This window comes from Astatotilapia calliptera, chromosome 4 (assembly GCF_900246225.1).
Source record: "Astatotilapia calliptera chromosome 4, fAstCal1.2, whole genome shotgun sequence".
NCBI classification, from domain to species: domain Eukaryota; kingdom Metazoa; phylum Chordata; class Actinopteri; order Cichliformes; family Cichlidae; genus Astatotilapia; species Astatotilapia calliptera.
Window position 1 is genome coordinate 28,526,718 of NC_039305.1, and position 17,848 is coordinate 28,544,565.

General features: G+C 39.9%; 1 protein-coding gene across 2 annotated transcripts; it reads right to left on the reverse strand.

Annotated features, from left to right (window-relative positions):
• Positions 1–1,112: 1,112 nt before the first annotated feature.
• On the reverse strand, positions 1,113–17,424 carry rab11fip4a (RAB11 family interacting protein 4 (class II) a). Of its 2 annotated transcripts, XM_026165949.1 has the most exons (15): positions 17,019–17,424; positions 11,444–11,531; positions 10,903–10,991; positions 8,143–8,288; positions 7,871–8,032; positions 7,028–7,162; positions 6,140–6,175; positions 5,786–5,894; positions 5,349–5,452; positions 4,964–5,104; positions 4,196–4,277; positions 3,828–3,965; positions 3,552–3,698; positions 1,626–1,769; positions 1,113–1,545 (listed from the first exon to the last, which is right to left on the reverse strand). In XM_026165949.1, exons 1-15 carry the CDS (start codon positions 17,169–17,171, stop codon positions 1,429–1,431), a joined length of 1,791 nt encoding a protein of 596 aa, XP_026021734.1. In that variant the 5' UTR covers positions 17,172–17,424; the 3' UTR covers positions 1,113–1,428. The 2 variants fall into 2 exon arrangements, with proteins under 2 accessions (XP_026021734.1, XP_026021735.1); XM_026165950.1 differs by lacking the exons at positions 10,903–10,991; positions 11,444–11,531; positions 17,019–17,424 and adding an exon at positions 8,675–8,970.
• Between the last annotated feature and the right edge of the window lie 424 nt (positions 17,425–17,848).

Consider the following 17,848-nt stretch of genomic DNA (forward strand, 5'->3'; position numbering starts at 1 on the left):
GGAACACGTCTGGCACTGCGGGATTTGATTCCCTGCCGTTGTAGTGTGTTACTGATGGTGACCTTTGTTACTTTGGTCCCAGCTCTCTGCAGGTCATTCACCAGGTCCCCCCGTGTGGTTCTGGGATCTTTGCTCACCGTTCTCATGATCATTTTGACCCCATGGGATGAGATCTTGCGTGGAGCCCCAGATCGAGGGAGATTATCAGTGGTCTTGTATGTCTTCCATTTTCTGATGATTGCTCCCACAGTTGATTTTTTCACACCAAGCTGCTTGCCTATTGTAGATTCACTCTTCCCAGTCTGGTGCAGGTCTACAATACTTTTCCTGGTGTCCTTCGAAAGCTCTTTGGTCTTGGCCATGGCGGAGTTTGGAGTCTGACTGTTTGAGGCTGTGGACAGGTGTCTTTTATACAGATGATGAGTTCAAACAGGTGCCATTCATACAGGTAACGAGTGGGGGACAGAAAAGCTTCTTACAGAAGACGTTACAGGTCTGTGAGAGCCAGAGATTTTCCTTGTTTGAGGTGACCAAATACTTATTTTCCACCCTAATTTACGAATAAATTCTTTACAAATCCTACCATGTGGATTCATGGATTTTTTTTTTCACATTCTGTCTCTCACAGTTGACGTGTACCTCTGGTGCAAATTACTGACCTCTGTCATCATTTTAGGTGGGGGAACTTGCACAATCGGTGGCTGACTAAATACTTTTTTGCCCCACTGTATGTACTTTCAAACATACAGTGATAAACATCGGTGGATAAGATTAAAATGGCAAAGTTGCTCTACAGTGATTCCTTATAAAGAGGAGTTTACTTCGGGTGGATGTGGAGACCAGCTGCTGTGGTAATGTACATACATTTGTGTGCAAGTGTCAAACATTCAGAATGTTAGCTGCAATGTAAAGTTGTAATCCTTAACTTTTTAGTGACATCAGATTCTGATTGTACCCAAACCAAAAACTGCCCATTTATTGCATTATCAGTAATTTGTGGTAACATCCACACATTAAAATGTGTTACCAGATTCAAAGTGGTCACACATTAAAGGGATTAAATATCCAGGGTTAGTGTCACCTTCCAAGTAAAAGCAATGATACCCAAAGAGTTGATGCTGAAATGCAGGAAAGCTTTAATGTGAACTGTTTGCTGCAGTTCAGCAGGAAAAAATATTTATGTCCACCAACAGAACATTTCCTGCATTTTGTACTGCAGCTTAAGATTTACATCTCACAGGGGGGACCAAACGTGCACAATATCTGTGAAAAAAAAACATCACTGAGTGAACAATGCGAATGTGTTTGTCTGTAGCGTAAGCAGCTCCATCAGCTTCAGCCAGGACAGGAATGTTATGGATTACAACTTTACGGACTAAAGGTAACGGTAGATCAGCACAGCTTCACTAATACAAATGTGCATTGTGTTTAATTCTTGATCTCCAGGATGGAAGGATTGTGGTCGAGAATGGCCAAAATGATTTTGTCCATGTACTGCCTCAGACGCAGGTTGATCTCCTCCTGCTCCTTCAAAGCATCCACAAGCTGAGCGAGAAGAGGAATGCATTACAAGCGCAGTTATATCAAGAATAACCATTTCATCCAACCAACAGTAACAGACCAACCTCATCTCTGGAAGCGTTGTCAATCTCAGCTGCCAGGCACTGGGCCTTGGTTTGACAGGAGAACAGGTTCTTGGCCTCGTACAAGCTCAGACTGAGAATCTGAGCGTTCAGGTCGTCGTTTTGATCGCGCAGCTTGTGGTTCTCCTACAGACACAAAGGACCCGGTCCTGACTCGATGTGTGTGTGAATTTGAGAAAGCAGTGAGCTTGAAAAATCTCACAAATATAACCGAGCCATATCCATTACATGTGATTAGGATTGCCTGCCTTTGACTGTGGGTGTATGTCTCACTCTCCCTCCAAACATCACATACACTTGGGTTTCTCTTCAATTTTTCTGAGTTGAAAGGAAGATTTTTACTTCATGAAAATATTGTTTTAATGATTTAATCAAGTATGAAACCACCGCTGGCCAATGCCAGTTTGGCAAAACTGGGTATTAACAGGGAAATGCTGGGTAGCCCAAATGAATGGTCATTACCAGTGATGGGAATAATGGCGTTAAAAGTAACGGTGTTACTTTTTTCAGTAACTATTTTTCAACACAGACTGTTGAAGCTGTCTTCAGCTTACTGGGAGATATGGGGGGGGGGGGGAAACAATCGCACAGGTACTGCTGATTGGCTGAGAAAGAATAGAGTAGTCATGGTTAAACCAATCACATGACCAATTTAAGATGACATAGCAAATCCCAGTTAGTGTGTAGTGTAGTGGATAGTTTTGCTGTGTGTGTCAGAACAATGAGTTGCTGCCATAAAGCCACCAAAGGCAGATAACAGTATAAACGCTGTCTCCAGGTAGAAAACAGGACGAGTGATACACCTGTTGTCAGGCCTGCAGGTATCAGGCCTGTGATGTTCTCCTTTATCTCATGGTGGACAGAAATTATTTTTGCACAAATAGTTTGTGTGGCATCTAGATTGATGTAGAACACCTGATTGTTCTGTAAATAGTTTGAAATGGTTAATTTTTTTTTAGGTAAATAGCTGCATACAATTTTGTGGTTTGCAAAACTTGTGCATAGATTTGTAAAGTTTACAATGTATATTTGCATTTCAAATTATGAAAATGATTCGTTTGTGGTTGCTACAGTAAAAAATGCAACTTTTTTTTCTACTCTGTTTTTTGTCTGATTTCGGATCAATTGTGCTAATGCAGTATTTCAAAATGAAAAAACAAACAAACTGTAAATTCAGACATGTGACGTTGTGCTGAAAAGAACGATACCAAACAAGGCGAGGTAAACACTTTTTAAAGCGGTAAAATCAAAAGTAGTCAAAAACAGCCACCCCAGAGGGTTAACCATAACGCAATAGTTACTTTTCCTAGTAATTAGTTACTTTTATAATATTGTAACTAAGTTACTAGTTACTTCTTCAAAAAAGTAACTACAACTAATTACTTTTTCAAAGTAACTTGCCCAACACTGGAGATTACCCTGTGACTGTTGGGAAGAGAAAAACAGACAAGGACACAACAGAGAGCATTTCTGACCTGACAAAGCGCCTTTGGGCTTGCTGTGGACTTTACAACTAAAGACTAATATTTGGCTTCTCTGCAGCTCAACATAAACATAAAAGTTTGAAACCGAAATTGATGTGAGAGCAGTTACGAAATGGAGCGCACGTTACAGGTGGTCAGAATGGGACTTTTACACAGCAAAGTAAAGTTAGCAGGACTGAGCGATCCATCAGTGTATCAACACAGGTTTGGGAGTTCTACTTCAGTATGCTACTTCCCAATACACATTAACGGGGCTCAAGCAGCTCCTTGTTTGGATATATGCATGTTTCAAGAATTTATTTTTTGTGTGGATTAAATAGAAATAAATGAAATGACACAAATCTGACCATTGTGGAATTAAAAGTAGAAGAGAAAGTCTTTTCTGCAATGAGGAAGAACAAGGATGAGTGTGTTCTGTGTGGACCTGTTTCAGTCTCTTCACTTCATGTTCCATTTCCATCTCCCTGGTTTTGGCGTTAAACTCAGACAGCCCCTTGCCTTTCCCAGGATGTTCCATCTCCAGTTTAAACAACTGCAGATACTCGAGCTCCCGACGGAGATCATCAATCAGCTGCAGACAAAACAGTCGGTCAAACAACTCTAACATGTTCCACATTAACCTTTTCTTATCTTACCTGGTGACTACAGTGGGAAATGAAGTTATTTTCATAGAAATGATTGCCTGGGAGGAGTGTCTCACCTCCTGCATGGACTCTTTTTCCTTCTGAAACTCGTGGCGGTTTTGCCAGAGCTTGTCCATTATCTTCCTGTACAGGTCCATCTCATCTTTCAGCCTCAAACTAGTGTCCTCCAGTTTGTCTGTCACCCTCTGCTTCTCCTGCAAAATACACCAGTCAGGAAACAGTGGCTGAGAAAAAGAAACACTCATGTTTTTATGATATATGTAGGAAAATTCGCAACATTTGAGATATGGAAACCTAGCAGCAACCAAGATGAGTACAGACAAACTAAAAGAAAAAAGCTTGTCAAGGTGAAACTACTCATGAAGTTTATATAAAATAATAAAAGGATTACATCATGATGACACAGGAAGATACTTCAGCATACCTGATCCATTTTTTCAGTCTGAGACTTGAGTCTGCACACATTCAACTTCATCTCTGTATTCTCTTCTTCTAACTGCTGTAACCTTAGGGTGAACAAACGCAAACAGCTTTAGTTTGGTATCACAGGTACCCCAGTGAACTTTAACCTCCTAAGACCTGAACTCTTTCATGGCATGCATTTTCAATTTCTCTTTGCTATTTGGGCTGATTGAGACCTGATGAATATAAAAAGAATTACCTGTTTTGTATTGTTTTTTACCAGATTTTTGTTTCTGAGAAAAATGAGATCCAAAAATGAGGACATTTGTTTTAAATGTTGATAGAAGTGGCAGTATAATGTCCCTGTAAGCGGATATTAGGCCCTTGTAGAGCACAAGGGCTCTACAAGGGCCTGACAACCCAAAATGTGATGTCCACATATATGGACGCCAGGCCCTAGGAGGTTAAAAGACATGAGTAAGGCTTGGTGTTTTTAAAGTGCCAGAACGCTGACCGTCTTTGATCAGCACAGCAGCTTGTAAATTTGCGCTGCACATTTCCTTATTTCCTGTCTTAATAGCAGGCAACGGCAGGGTAACAAGGCTAACAGCAGTTTCATTTCATGAGACCTACAGCCAATCAGTGTCTGTGGTAGTTTATGGTTACAGAATGCCTGCCTTAACAGCAGATGTGTAGTTGATCTTGTATCAGAGCCAAATCTAGCACCAGCCTGTTTAGGAGTTGGATTATGGGGGAAACTTCCCTTCAGGTAAATTGCTGGTTAGTTTACCTGTTACAGAGCAGCTCTATCTCTGTGTTTCTATCTCTCTCCATCTTGGTGTAAGCCTCCCGGTGTTTCTTCACCTCTTCTTTGAGACTCTCTGCAGACTTTGTCTCTGCATCCTTCACCTGCTCCTCTAGCTCATGAACCCTTGGAAGCAAAAACACAGAGGTCATTCAGACTGGTACAGACTAGTCAGCTAGAACCAAAATGCTGCACAGGTTTATATAAGATCTATGGACTAATTCACATCACATATATCTCATATCTGCACCACTTGTAAAGAATGATCAAACAGGTGCAATTAATGTTATTTGTATGAAAATAAACACCACGCCTTTTTGTACAGGAACCAAACCCAGCCAAAGCACCCACTCAGCTCAAGTATTCTTACCTGTGCACAAGGTGGGTGTTGTCATGCTTGAGTTTAGACTTGAGGTCATTGTTGGCCAGACTGTCACTTTCCAGTTCGGTCACCTTTTTCTCCAGGTAGCTGACCTGAGTGACACATCACACAGGTAAGGCCTAAAGGTTAAAGAGCATCTTCTTCATTTGCATACAGACATTCCCAGTATGCCTCTACACAGCTCGTTGTTAACAGGAGATTAATCGCCCGTTTTAAATTGATCCATCCTCCTACACACTAACACTATTTTCCCCACCTCACAGACTTCAATTTATTTCAGCATTGTTTTTATTTTTCATTAGCTAAAACGAGGCTGCTGCTTCACCAGTTAGACTCTTAGTTTGTGACAGTAGTCCTTGTTCTGCTCTGGAGATGTGCTATGAGCTAGAGGATCATCCAGCAGGTGAAGATTATTATGTGTTTACTTTCTCTGTGATGTCAAGGTCACAGGAGTCGATACTGTCTGTGAACAGATCCTCTGTGCTGCTGCCCTGACTGGACCCAAACACGCTGTGATTGGCCTGGAACAGCTGACTGCAGGGAGAGAGAAAACACCCGAGAAACAGGAGACATCATATTTACACTGCATAAACATGTAAATCCCGTATATGCTTTGCATTAGTGTCTACTACCACCATGTTCTTCAGTGGCTGCATTTTTTATATTGTAACGAGAAAGATGCCAAAACTAAGCAACAGTTTATGATATCTACAGTGCACAGATGATTTAGAGCAGCAAGAATTTAAAAAGGCGCTTTGTAAGAACGTCAGGTCACTCACCGTCCAAATGCCGTGCTGGAAATCTTCCTGTTAGGACTGAAAAAACAGGAGAGGAACCGAGTCACACATACTGACAGTAACACAGGCTTCAACTATCCATTTTAATAATCCAAAAGCCTTTGCTACAACTCTATTTGCTGGTAGTAAAATTAGTGCAATGACACCTCTGCTTTCATTCACACAGTGGTTTCAAACAATGTTCTTCTGTGGTTGCCATACGATACAGTTTTAACCACAGTCAGTGTTCTTGTTTCAGCTGTATTGCTGTTCGCACACAAGACACAAAAACTCACAACCAGTCATCCCGCCACATTGGGATACAGTTGCTATAGCAACAACTCGAGCTCACCCTTTGATGTGGATGCAGCATCTGATGCCAAGAATGAATAAGAGGGGATTTAGCTGGATGGCTAAGACAGCTAATCCAAGCTTTGTGACATTAGGGCGATGCTGAGGCAGCAAGAGTCATTACCATTACCAATAGCTCCAAAAAAAATAGATAACTGTACGAATGTGCTATACTGACTGGTAAATTAAAGCTTGATCTTTTAGGCTAAGCTCTCTCCTCCCTGCCTGCATTAGCACTGATGCTACACCATCAGTCTTACGAACAAGACTGCAGCGTACTTGAAACATCTCTATCTAATCCCAGAGGCCTCATACTCGGAAGTGCTTCCCTGTCTTGAAAGGGTAATCAGGTGTTCCACGGTTAGCATGGTAGCCACGTTGGTCCTCTTGGACCCGGGGCTCAAGGCTGAGTAGTGTGATACCCCAATGATGAACACACACCATTTTTTCTTTTTTAAAAATCTGAAATTCATTCAGTCTTAGGATGAAGACAGTTCCAGGTCACTCCCAGAAATGAACATCAGTGAATGTGTGCTCCACCTGTTGGCCTTGAGGTTTCTCAGTCGAGCCTCCAAGTCATTGAGTAGATTCACTTTCTTGCAGCACTGCGAACAGTAGATGTCCAGCAGCTCACTGTTATACAGCTGCCGCATCTTTTGAGGGGTGTGGCCAGCACTGGAATTATAAAGAATGAATTGATTAATGTCCACATATATAATCAAATATAAATAAGCATGTCTGAAAAAGTGAAAGTCAGCTTCTTGCTGTTAGCTATAGATATTTGCAATGTCTGCAGAGCACATTGGCATGCGTCAATGAAATGTCTTCCAGTCTCTACTTCATAGGTGTCAAACTGTGGCCCGCGGGCCAAATTTGGTCCGCACCCTAATTACATTTGGCCCGTGAAGCCATACCAAAAATACTATCAGAGCTGGCCTACTGGTATTATACAGCTAATATATATATTGTTTAGTATTAAGCTTTGCTTGTTCCATATTCAGTTTTTCAGCAAAACGTGTCCATAAGAAAAGATTCATTCTTAAATCTGGAGGAATAAATATATTTCAATAAATATTAACGTTAGTCCGCGACTTTGTTCCAGTTTTGAACTTTGGCCCACTGTGTATTTGAGTTTGACACCCCTGCTCTACTTTTTCAAGCCATGGTTCAGAAAACTTGCAGTACTGTCTAAAACAATGCACTGCATTCAAATCAAACAGGCCCATTGTTAACAGCCCTGTGCTTTTCTCTTTAGGACAAGCAAACAGCCAAAAAGTCTGATTTGTCTTTTTCTGCATGAAAACTGGGTCTTAAGATATGTTTGTATGTAATTCTGCGTGTGCATACGATTAAGGGAGTGCTTCCTTCTCATCAGACACCAACCTGGAGGGAAGCGAGGATCCAAGATCTGAGAAACCATTTGTTCGTGTTTCTTCTTCAGGGCAAGGGCTGCTGGGAGTAAAATCTACATCCTCCCCTTCACCGTAGTCTTCAAACTGCTCCTCTCTAGAGATGACGGGCGCAGACGCTGAGCCAATCAGGCGGCTAGGGTTGCATTCCAAAACAAAACAATTAAAGGGGAAAAAAAACAAACCCACAATCAAAAGAAATTCTAAGTCTTCCTAAAGTCCCAACTCAGACTGGTTATGACTGACCTGCGTTGCCGTGTTGGGTGAAGCGAGTCAGAGCTGTTGCCATTTTCAGTGCTGCTGTCCATGTCGCACTCGCCATCAGCACACGTGCTTTCCTGGTAGGACCGTGTACACATGATAATTGGAGGACCAAGCTTTGCCTCACCATTCTGAACATACAAGAAAAATTATGTGAATTAGGATTAAAAATCGAACTTTACAGGACTTCAGAAATAGAAGTAACAGTCACATTAGACACTTCAACACAAGGCATCGCTTCAACAGGACAAATTGAATTATAAGTTAACTTTACTTTTTTTTTTCAATTTCAAAGCAGAAACCCTTGAGTTCAAAATCACATCATCACACAGAGATGTTTACTAAAATCACATGTAAACAGTTATTCAAAGAGCAGCTAAAATCATGCATGAGATACAAGTCCGATACAGTGCCTAGTCACTGATTACACTGAACAACGGATCATCAGCATCTTAATATATAGTTCTTAGAAATATACATTTCAAATAAAAAATGCGAAGATTATAATCTTGCTTACAAGGAAACTGTCATGAACCACTGTGTGTAAAAACACAAAAGGTGAAGAGGGGCGATGAAAACAGCTGGGGAACAAAACACAGCTGAGAATAATCAGGTAATAAGAGAGGCAGGAAAACTGAACCTTTCAAAGTAAAGGCAGGAAGTAGCTAAAGGAAGAAAACAGGCCAAAATACACACACAATAAAGTAACAAAAGGGAAAGACAACTAGATATAAGACACGAGGAGCCAAAATAAGCTCAGGGTCACCAGTAACTAAAAATTAAGGCAAAAATGACAAGACTTAAATTACAAAGGAATTAACAGCAACAACACAAACAGAAAACTAAATACTATCAATAAAAACTCAAACTAGAAAGAATCCCACTGCATTTAGATGAATCCAGCAATAAGATCCAGGAATGTCAGCCTACATTTATTAAAAGGCTATTTAGAGAAATCAGTCTTGCCTTCCTGTGCTTATTTTAGCAGATTTAATCAAACAATGAAGTTTTAAGGGTTAAACCACAGTTTAAATAGAAATTTAAAAATGTTTCTGCTTGTAATCTACTGTTGTTTCAATACCCCATCACATACTAACTGTATGAGACGTACAAACTCAAAGAATTTCAGATGTTTAAGTTTGATCTCAAGATATTTAAGATGACTTTAATTGTCCAAACATTGGATATTGTTAGTAATATCCAATGTTTGGACCTTTGTGATTAGCATTAAGGTTAGCTTTAGGTGTGAGCCAAACATTTTCCCCAGAAATCACTAAAGCAAAGAGGGGAGTTTAAATCAGCGACACAAAGCGACGGCTTTAAGAGAGAAACAGCAGTACAGCTGGTATTCTGACCTGCTCTCATGATTTGAACAGAATATGATGAAGTTGTATTTGAGGTAGTGTCTTGGGCTGATTTATCATGTGGGAGTTAGCGTGCCCCAGATAGTATATTATTAATAAATCATGCTGCTGTCTGGCTTAACCCCACTGTAGTACCATGACAAGGTCACACCCAAGCGCTCTTTCACACACACAAAGTCAAGTTTCTCATCATTACCAGTAAAAGCAGTGGCTCCATACTCTGTTCTTACTTAGGATTCTGCTGGATTGTGGATGTTCACATATAAAGACACAAGACAGACATAATATGGCATCTGAGGGACTGCTACCCACCTTTCACTCATTAATTAAACACATTTTTGTCTGTGATGAAGGGGTGTGGGAGCATATGTATATATATTTATATATATACACACACAAAATAACATAATATATCCCAATTCATCCACACACAGAAACGCCACATAAAATGAAAAACAACTTTAAGCTTTGTGCCAGTCTGTGTGCTTTTCCTTTATTGGACTAATCTTCTCTTTCAAAAAGTTAGAAATCAGTTAGTCTGACACATTCGTGCAACTTACCAAATAAGTGTGGACACCATCTCACTCATCTCCAATACAAAGTCACAAATCACACTAATGAGTGTGTACGTGTGAATGCATCTGCTGTGGTGGAGCTAAAAACAAAAATCTACTGTATTCCCAATGCCTGAAGGCTCAGTGTCCTCAGAGCTTAGACACAAATAAATACGACTGCAGCTCCAGCAGTAATGTAGAAAGCACAGCGAAGCTTTAGCTGGGACAAAACCACACCTCGGCTCTCTCGCTCTCTCTCGCTCTCCGTCTCGCTCTTGTCTCGCTCATCCTCTTGTTGCTAAGCAACGATCCAGTTAGGCTAATCTCTATGAGGGACATAATCAGCCACGCACAGCAACATACATTTCACACAGTAAATTTATGATACAAAAATAATTGAGATATATTTAAGGTAGTACACATGCTAGGAACCAGCAGCATCTTCAGAGCTGTATGGAAGCCCAGCAGTACAGGTTTATATAAAAAAAATTGTTTCTGAAAAGTCAGTCACTATATCATATTTTTGACACTTAAACTCTGGTGTTTAGGTAAGAAATCAGTGCCTCGTGATTTTCATTTATTATGAATATAAATCTAAACCTTGAGAAACACTGTTCTAAATGAACAGTTATCGATGATCTTAGCTTCACTGCTGAATTATTGCTGTTTCACTCCATGTAAACAATGTCCACTTTCACTCTGACATCTGAGTTTACAAAAACTTTAAAAAGTGTCTTTAAAATAATTTGCAGTATTAACGGAGACGTTTCAGGGTGTGTTTTCACATCATGCCACAGAATTATGTGCACCATTGAAGATCCAATCACCTGGTATATATAGCCATTGTCTGTGACAGATGGCTGGCTGGAGGCATGGCTGCGAGGACCCACGGTCATCTTCATTATTTCTTCACAACCTAGGAGGACAAGTGTGGGGAGGAAAGTAAATAATAAGAGGGGAAATAACATAAGCAGATGTTTCCTCTGTAATAAAACCAGTAAGAATATTTGTTGTAATTTGAGCTACGTGAATAAAGTGGTATCATCTTCAATGTTTACATGTTTCATTTTATAATATCCAAACTCTTTTTGTCATTTTCAAGGTAAAATGGGCCATATAGCATTAGAAGAAGAGTATGGAGCAGATTGTTTCCATTCTGACAGTTACATGAAAGTGCTGACAACACTATGATGTCTGTATAAACAACACAAGTGTGAGGTCAGCAGATGTTTGTCTTAGCTTAGCAAGAAAACTAAATAGTAGAAAACAGTTTACCGAGCTTTAACTAAATGTGACAAGGTTACAAAGTTACAAAGCTCACACATCTTCTCATGACAGAGAGCAGGACAATCAAAGTCCATGTCTCACCTTTGATAGCAAACACTCCGTGGCAAAAGTCTTTGAAGTTGATTTTCCCATGAGCGTTAGGATCCAGGTACCTTGTCAACTTCTTCACCTGCAAGACACAAAAGTAAAGTCAGCCTTTTCTAAAGGAAACCCGCTTTAATAAAAACACAGAAGGTAACTCGTACCCTTGTTAACTGACATCAGCAAAAATCTTAAAGGTGTGCATAGAAAAATATTAGACGATTCACACAAGTACATCAACCACGTTTTACTGTTAGAGGCGTCTGAAGAGACACCAGGGTCCAGGTTCACAAAGACTGCCTGTAACTACGGATTACATAAACCAAACAGCCGACTTCACAAAGAACTCCAGATTTATCCTACTTTTCTGGAAAAAGTGGCAGACTGAATAAAAAGTATCGAGTCCCTGTTTTCCCCTCCAGAAGATGCCAGCCACGGTAAAGTAGGAAACATCCTATTGCATAAAATTAATAATAAACTGCACAGCTATTACTGATGTCCTTAGATTAGGGCTGTTTTTTTTTTTTTTTTTTATCTTCATACATCAAAATGGAACTTAAAACACTTTTTTTCTATTTATTTGTATCTACATTACTGAAAAAAATAAAAAATATAAAAATTTTATGAAAATAATTGAAAATCTATGTTGTAAAGGAAAAATTTCCTGGAAAAAAGAAATTATCTGGGATGTTTATCCTAGTATGCAACAATGAGTACTCTGACAGTACTACTACTACTACCCTGATATAGACTGTCAGATGTCAGAGTGGCCCCTTGGAGGCTCAAATGGAGTGAGACAACTCTGACAACTAAAATCTAAAATGTGACAAATTTGTAGTTTTATTTGTAAAAGTAAAGAAGCTTTTAGGATCGCTGTTCTGTTGACACAAAGATGAACTAAGTCAAAAGAGGATTATAGCTCCGGGTCTGGAAAGTGGTGGAACTACTCTGTGACACAGGCTTTGATCTTGCTCTCAGCTTTCTCAGTGAGGATAAAAAAGATGAAAATAACCAGTTAAGAGCTGAGGGTATACTGTGGGACAAGTTGTGTTATGTCAGCATCTATAGAAGCACAAACGGACACGTCCTGGAGTTCAGTGTCACGTTATCACAGAGGATTAAATGTAAACGTCAGCAGCTGTCTACCTGGTTTGACTTCAAAAACCTGAAGACTCTTTAATGTCACACGAGCAGAAACCAGACACTACAAACCTCTTACAGCATTAGAATTCACGAGAGGCTCTCTTGGGTCCTCATTTTCAACTTTAATCCAAAAGACAAAAAAGGTCCATCCAATGCCAACAAAACTCAATGCATGTATATAATAAAACCATGACAACAGTATTTTGTACAAAACCAGAAAGTAGCGCCACTGTGGATCTGACACTCACAGGACGGTTAGACAGGAGAGAGCTTCAGGAACAAATACTCAAAACAGAAATACAGACTGCAGCCAACAGACCACACTAGAAATGCAGCCCACTAACTTACTTTGGCATCTTTAAATTACGGTTAAAACTCTTTTTTTTCCTTTTTTTTTAAAATTAGGTGTTTTTTCTATGTAGCATCAGAAAAATGTGAGGAAAGTTAGATCGAGACCACAAACCTGACACAATTATCAATAATTTAATTTTACCTCAGGGTAACGAGACTGCTGCAAGCTCAAACTAATAACAAGAACAAAGGAAGACAACGAGAGGCTACTGGGGAACCAAGTCCACACAAATATAGCACCTCATTGTACTTATACAGGTACCTCGATCTGTCACTAGGTACAGAGGGGCGCTGCTACTAGGGGCGCTTTTAGCTTCGCTTCCTGTACCTTACAAAGATAAGTTTTCATTCGTGTACCTTCATACAGTACTACAGGGTACATTAAAATAGTGCAAACGTGCAAAATATAAAAAAGTAAGAGAGATGAAAATGGAAATATACAGCTCAGAGTGCTGAAACATTTCATATCATGTTTTTACAAAGACTATAAAATGTAGTATTGTATTCAATGGCTAAAGAAAAGTACAAGAAGCTAATAAACTAAAAGGATTCATATTACGTTTATGGATGCTGCTTTTAATTTCCCCAAATAAAAGCTCTGAGTGGAGTGCTCTTTGCCAGCCAGCTCTCATATCTCAGATTTTGTGTTTCACAAACATTTAACAACACAGTACATCAGCGGTAGACCTTTCCAATTGGTCTGAAAATAGTTTTTACCATACAGTGAGAAGATAATTCTGCCAAAGGGGAAAACAACAATGATTCAGTGTCAGGCTTTCAGCCAGGAAACGTATTAGACCCAGCGACTGCGACAAGAGGGATTCTGTGCTAATAAATGTCGCACTTGTTTCACATAGTGGTGTCCATCTACTTAACATGAAATGTGCAACGCTTCAGAGAACAGTGAGAGGAGGGAAGAAAGTAACGTCTAAATATAGAATAGAGAGCTCACCAGATCCCAGTTGGCTGTGTCCACATTAAAGTGATGAATAGTTTAGTCTGCCATGTTGAGTGGACATAGATGAAAAGATATCAGGTGTTTTCGTATGTATAAAAAGAAATCAACAGCAATGAAGTATTGGTGGCCTATGTATTAAAATGAGCATGTTTTTCACATATTGCATTGAAAAGAATAAACCAATCGTTTTGGGTCATGCTGAATAAAACATGAAGTTCATTTTGTAAATTCTGATCATTCTAATTGTCAAAAAGAGGATAACTGGAGTATATTCAATTACATATCATTAACCAAAGCATGCATAATCTTACTAAGAGCGATCTCTCACTCATCACGTCTATTTTTCAAAGACCAAAGTGGCGATGACAGAAATGCTCATCTCTGTGCTGTTAGTGTCTCTGGGTGTTACTATAGGTACATTCTCCTTTATATTATCTATGGTCAGAAGCAGATCAATGAAAAAGCTACATTAGTGTTGCATGCACATACACTCAACAGCCACTTAGATACAGCTGTTCAAACTGAACATCAATGCAAATAATCTGATCAGATCGAACGGCAGCAGTTCAATGTGTTTAGACATGTGATAAAGACAGCCTGCTTAAGTCCTAATCGAGTACCACAATGGGAAAGCAATGTGATTTAAGTGATTCCAAACATACAGGGTTGTTTGTGCCAGATGGCCTGAGTCCTGCCAGCTAAGAACAGGAAAGTCTGGATACGGTTCACACAGACTCACCAAAACTGGACAGCAGAAGATCATAAGAATATTGCCTGGTCGAATCGTGACGTTCAGATTGTAGGCTCATAATTTTGTATAAACAACATGAAAGCATGGATCCATCCTGCACTGCCTTCAGGTTGGTATTGGTAGTTTAATAGTGTGGGAATATTTTCTTATGAGACTTTTGGCCCTTTAGTAGCAACTGAGCATAAATCCTACATTGTACCTGAGAGTTGTTGCTGATCATGTGCATTACTTTATGAGCAGCAGAATGCAACACAAGTCACAAATTTCAAACTGGTTTCTTGAACATGACAGGGAGTTTATTGCACTTAAATGGCCTACACCGTCACCAGATATCAGTCCAATAGAGCGTGGGATGGGGTGGAATAGGGGATCTGTAGCAACTGTGTGATATTATCATGTCAACATGGAGTTTCCTGCACCTTGATAATTCTATGCCATGCAGGATTACGGGAGTTCTGAAGGCAAAATGACATCCAACCCAGTAGTAATGAGGTATACCTAATAAAGAGGCATGCAGGTGTATGGTCGAAATGAGCACAATAGGATTTGTTTATTTTAGATGATAAAATATAAAAATGTACATCTTTAGCAGTAAATTTCTACACAAAACATACAGAAATATGTCTTCAAAAATATGATGAAATAATACAGGATGTGTGTATAACCCACGATCCACAGACGCTGCTGGAACAAACAGAAATGCAGAGCTGCTGGTGTTCTCCTGAGTTGTTTTGAGCAGCTGAGCAGATCATTTAATTACTTAATAATCAACCAATCCACTTGCGGAGATCTAGTGAAGCTCCCGTTCCCATGGAGACAAAGCACAGAGATGAGTGGAAGTGCACGAGGGGAGGAGCGACATGAGGAAGTAGCTTCATTTTAGCATGGCTGAGCTATTTTTAGTGATGTGTCCTGGGTTTTCAGCCGCTGTTGCACTTTAAAGCAAACTCCACAGTCACAAGCAGACATCACTCCACCTTTTCAAATATGTAAACTCAATCAGCAAAGGATTGGAAACACTTGCAGACTAAGCCCACTTAAAGTCATCAGTTATTATTTATATAGCTTTCTTATTTATGTAAACCTGAACAACAACAAGCATATTTCTAAATAAATTGAAGATCTACTCTGTGTGTGTGTGTATATATATATAGTTAGGTCCCTGGTTCGGGACTATAGCCCTGCTTGGGGTTATTATCATGGCACACAAAAATCATCATCCAATATGGAAAATTATATAATTCTGCTACAGAAAATATTAAATACTCTTTGATAAAATACTACATCACTTCACATATTTGGGGCTGTAATAAAATGTTACATAGCATCACATTTTTCATTAGCTGCTCCCTGACAGCTCAACGGGTCAGAAGCATGACAAAGATATGGTGCATCTCCAGGATCAACTCTGACCACTGAAGCAAGGCTCATCGATGGTTAATCACGGTAACTATGTGTGGAAATCTACGTGTGGCTCGGCCTTCTGGCATAATCCCCTTAAACACGCTCGTCCCAGGTGTGGACAAACTGTTTAGCTGCAGTGAAGGTTTCAGGGCGACATTTATCACAGTGTTTTAGGAACAACACAAACACGCTGATATCTGATCTTGCACACAGAATGTAAAGCCATTTCACTTTGTATGTTTCTTATCAAGGTTTAAATGACAAATGAAATTCTTCACTCCAGTCTAAACATTCAGACTGGAGAACAAAGCACTGCTCAGGATCCTGCATTTGCCCACTTTCTTCTATTAGTACAGTCAGTATCTAGGATAATATTACAATATTGTACAATACTATGTTTTTAAAATAGCCAAACATGTTTCTTATCCTGACAAAATCAGAGCACCTGTATTAAGCAATGTATTTTATGATGCTGCAAAAATCAGATTTCAGAATTGTTTTCCCCCGCACTGACTTTATACAGCCACTGAGACTGATGTATTAGTTAACCCCTATTGGGGAGGGGGGATTACAGAAGACCTTCATCATTGATAAAAGTGTAGCTATAAGCAGTAAAGCTGCATTATTAGGCTTTCTAATTTTACAGAGGCTGTAATGCCCCCATTGTCGTCAGTCTTCAGCTTTCCTAATGTTGTGAGGCTGGAACAGTTTAAGTGAATGGGAAACGCAAGACAAAGCATGTCAGCCACCACCGAGGATGTCAAGTCTCCTGTAGCCTGTCCTATGTCATACCGCAGCAAATAAGCTGCTGGCACCTCTAACACACCTGTGACTGTTAATAAGCAGGACAGGTTGTCTGTTGTTAAAAGCTCCACGTATTACAGATTCACCATATTGGAAACATTATACGAATATGAATGCAGATGTGCTATTTGTCCTTTGTTACCCAGTCCCTTCCAGCCTCTCACCTCGTCTCCTTGACCGAATTGAAGACCGAGGTCCATCAAGTGCTCCACCCGGATGAAGCCGTCAGCATCCTCGTCACAGACGTCGAAAACCTCCTTGAGCCTCCTCAAAAACTGTAGGAGCTGTTCTTGTTCGGGAAAGGCACGTCCTTCCATTATACAGGCTTCGCGCTGCACACACACACAGCTTATATTCTGGTTTTCCTCAATCAAACGGACTGCAAGACACCGACTCCGACGGTCGCCATCACCATCCCAGCCTTCAGCTCCGCCGGACCGACTGGTACCGCTACTGTTATACAAGCAGCACGGCACGCTCAAGAGGCGCGAGGAGTGTCGGAAATACGCGACGACTTACGAGTTCGTCACGAGGCATTACGTCACAGGCCAGTTGCTAATTCATAATCCAGGTGTGCTGTCACTTTCCTCCCGCTTTTGACGACAATGTATAAAATGTATGGAAGCCCAGTTTGGCCAATAATAAAAGAACTATATGACACACAAGATTGAAATACTCAATCATACCATGTAAGACTATTTAGCCTACCACATGAAAACTAAGCAATAAGAATATTTAATTAACATTGGGAAACAAAAAAGTCGACTTAATTTAAACATAAAATTAGTATAAATAGTACAAATTAACATAAATGTTAGCTACTATAACTGAACTCTGAACTAACCACGTCGTAAAAAGAATTTTTAGTATATGACTGACTTCCAGAAAACTGAATAAGAAAACTTAAGAATTAATGTATTATTTGGAAACGGTAATATTTCAAGCAGACAAATACTGCTCAAAAAATTAAAGGAACACATAAATCACCGGTTGG

What these genes read in the sequence shown, in the direction of transcription:
- rab11fip4a (XM_026165949.1), bottom strand. Translation starts at nt 17,171, where the DNA reads ATGGAAGGACGTGCCTTTCCCGAACAAGAACAGCTCCTACAGTTTTTG. An exon ending in AGAAACCTCAAGGCCAACAG is followed by an intron (nt 6,176 to 7,027) that starts GTGGAGCACACA and finishes CTGTTTTTTCAG; the next exon opens with TCCTAACAGGAAGATTTCCA. An exon ending in ACCTTGACATCACAGAGAAA is followed by an intron (nt 5,453 to 5,785) that starts GTAAACACATAA and finishes TGTGTCACTCAG; the next exon opens with GTCAGCTACCTGGAGAAAAA.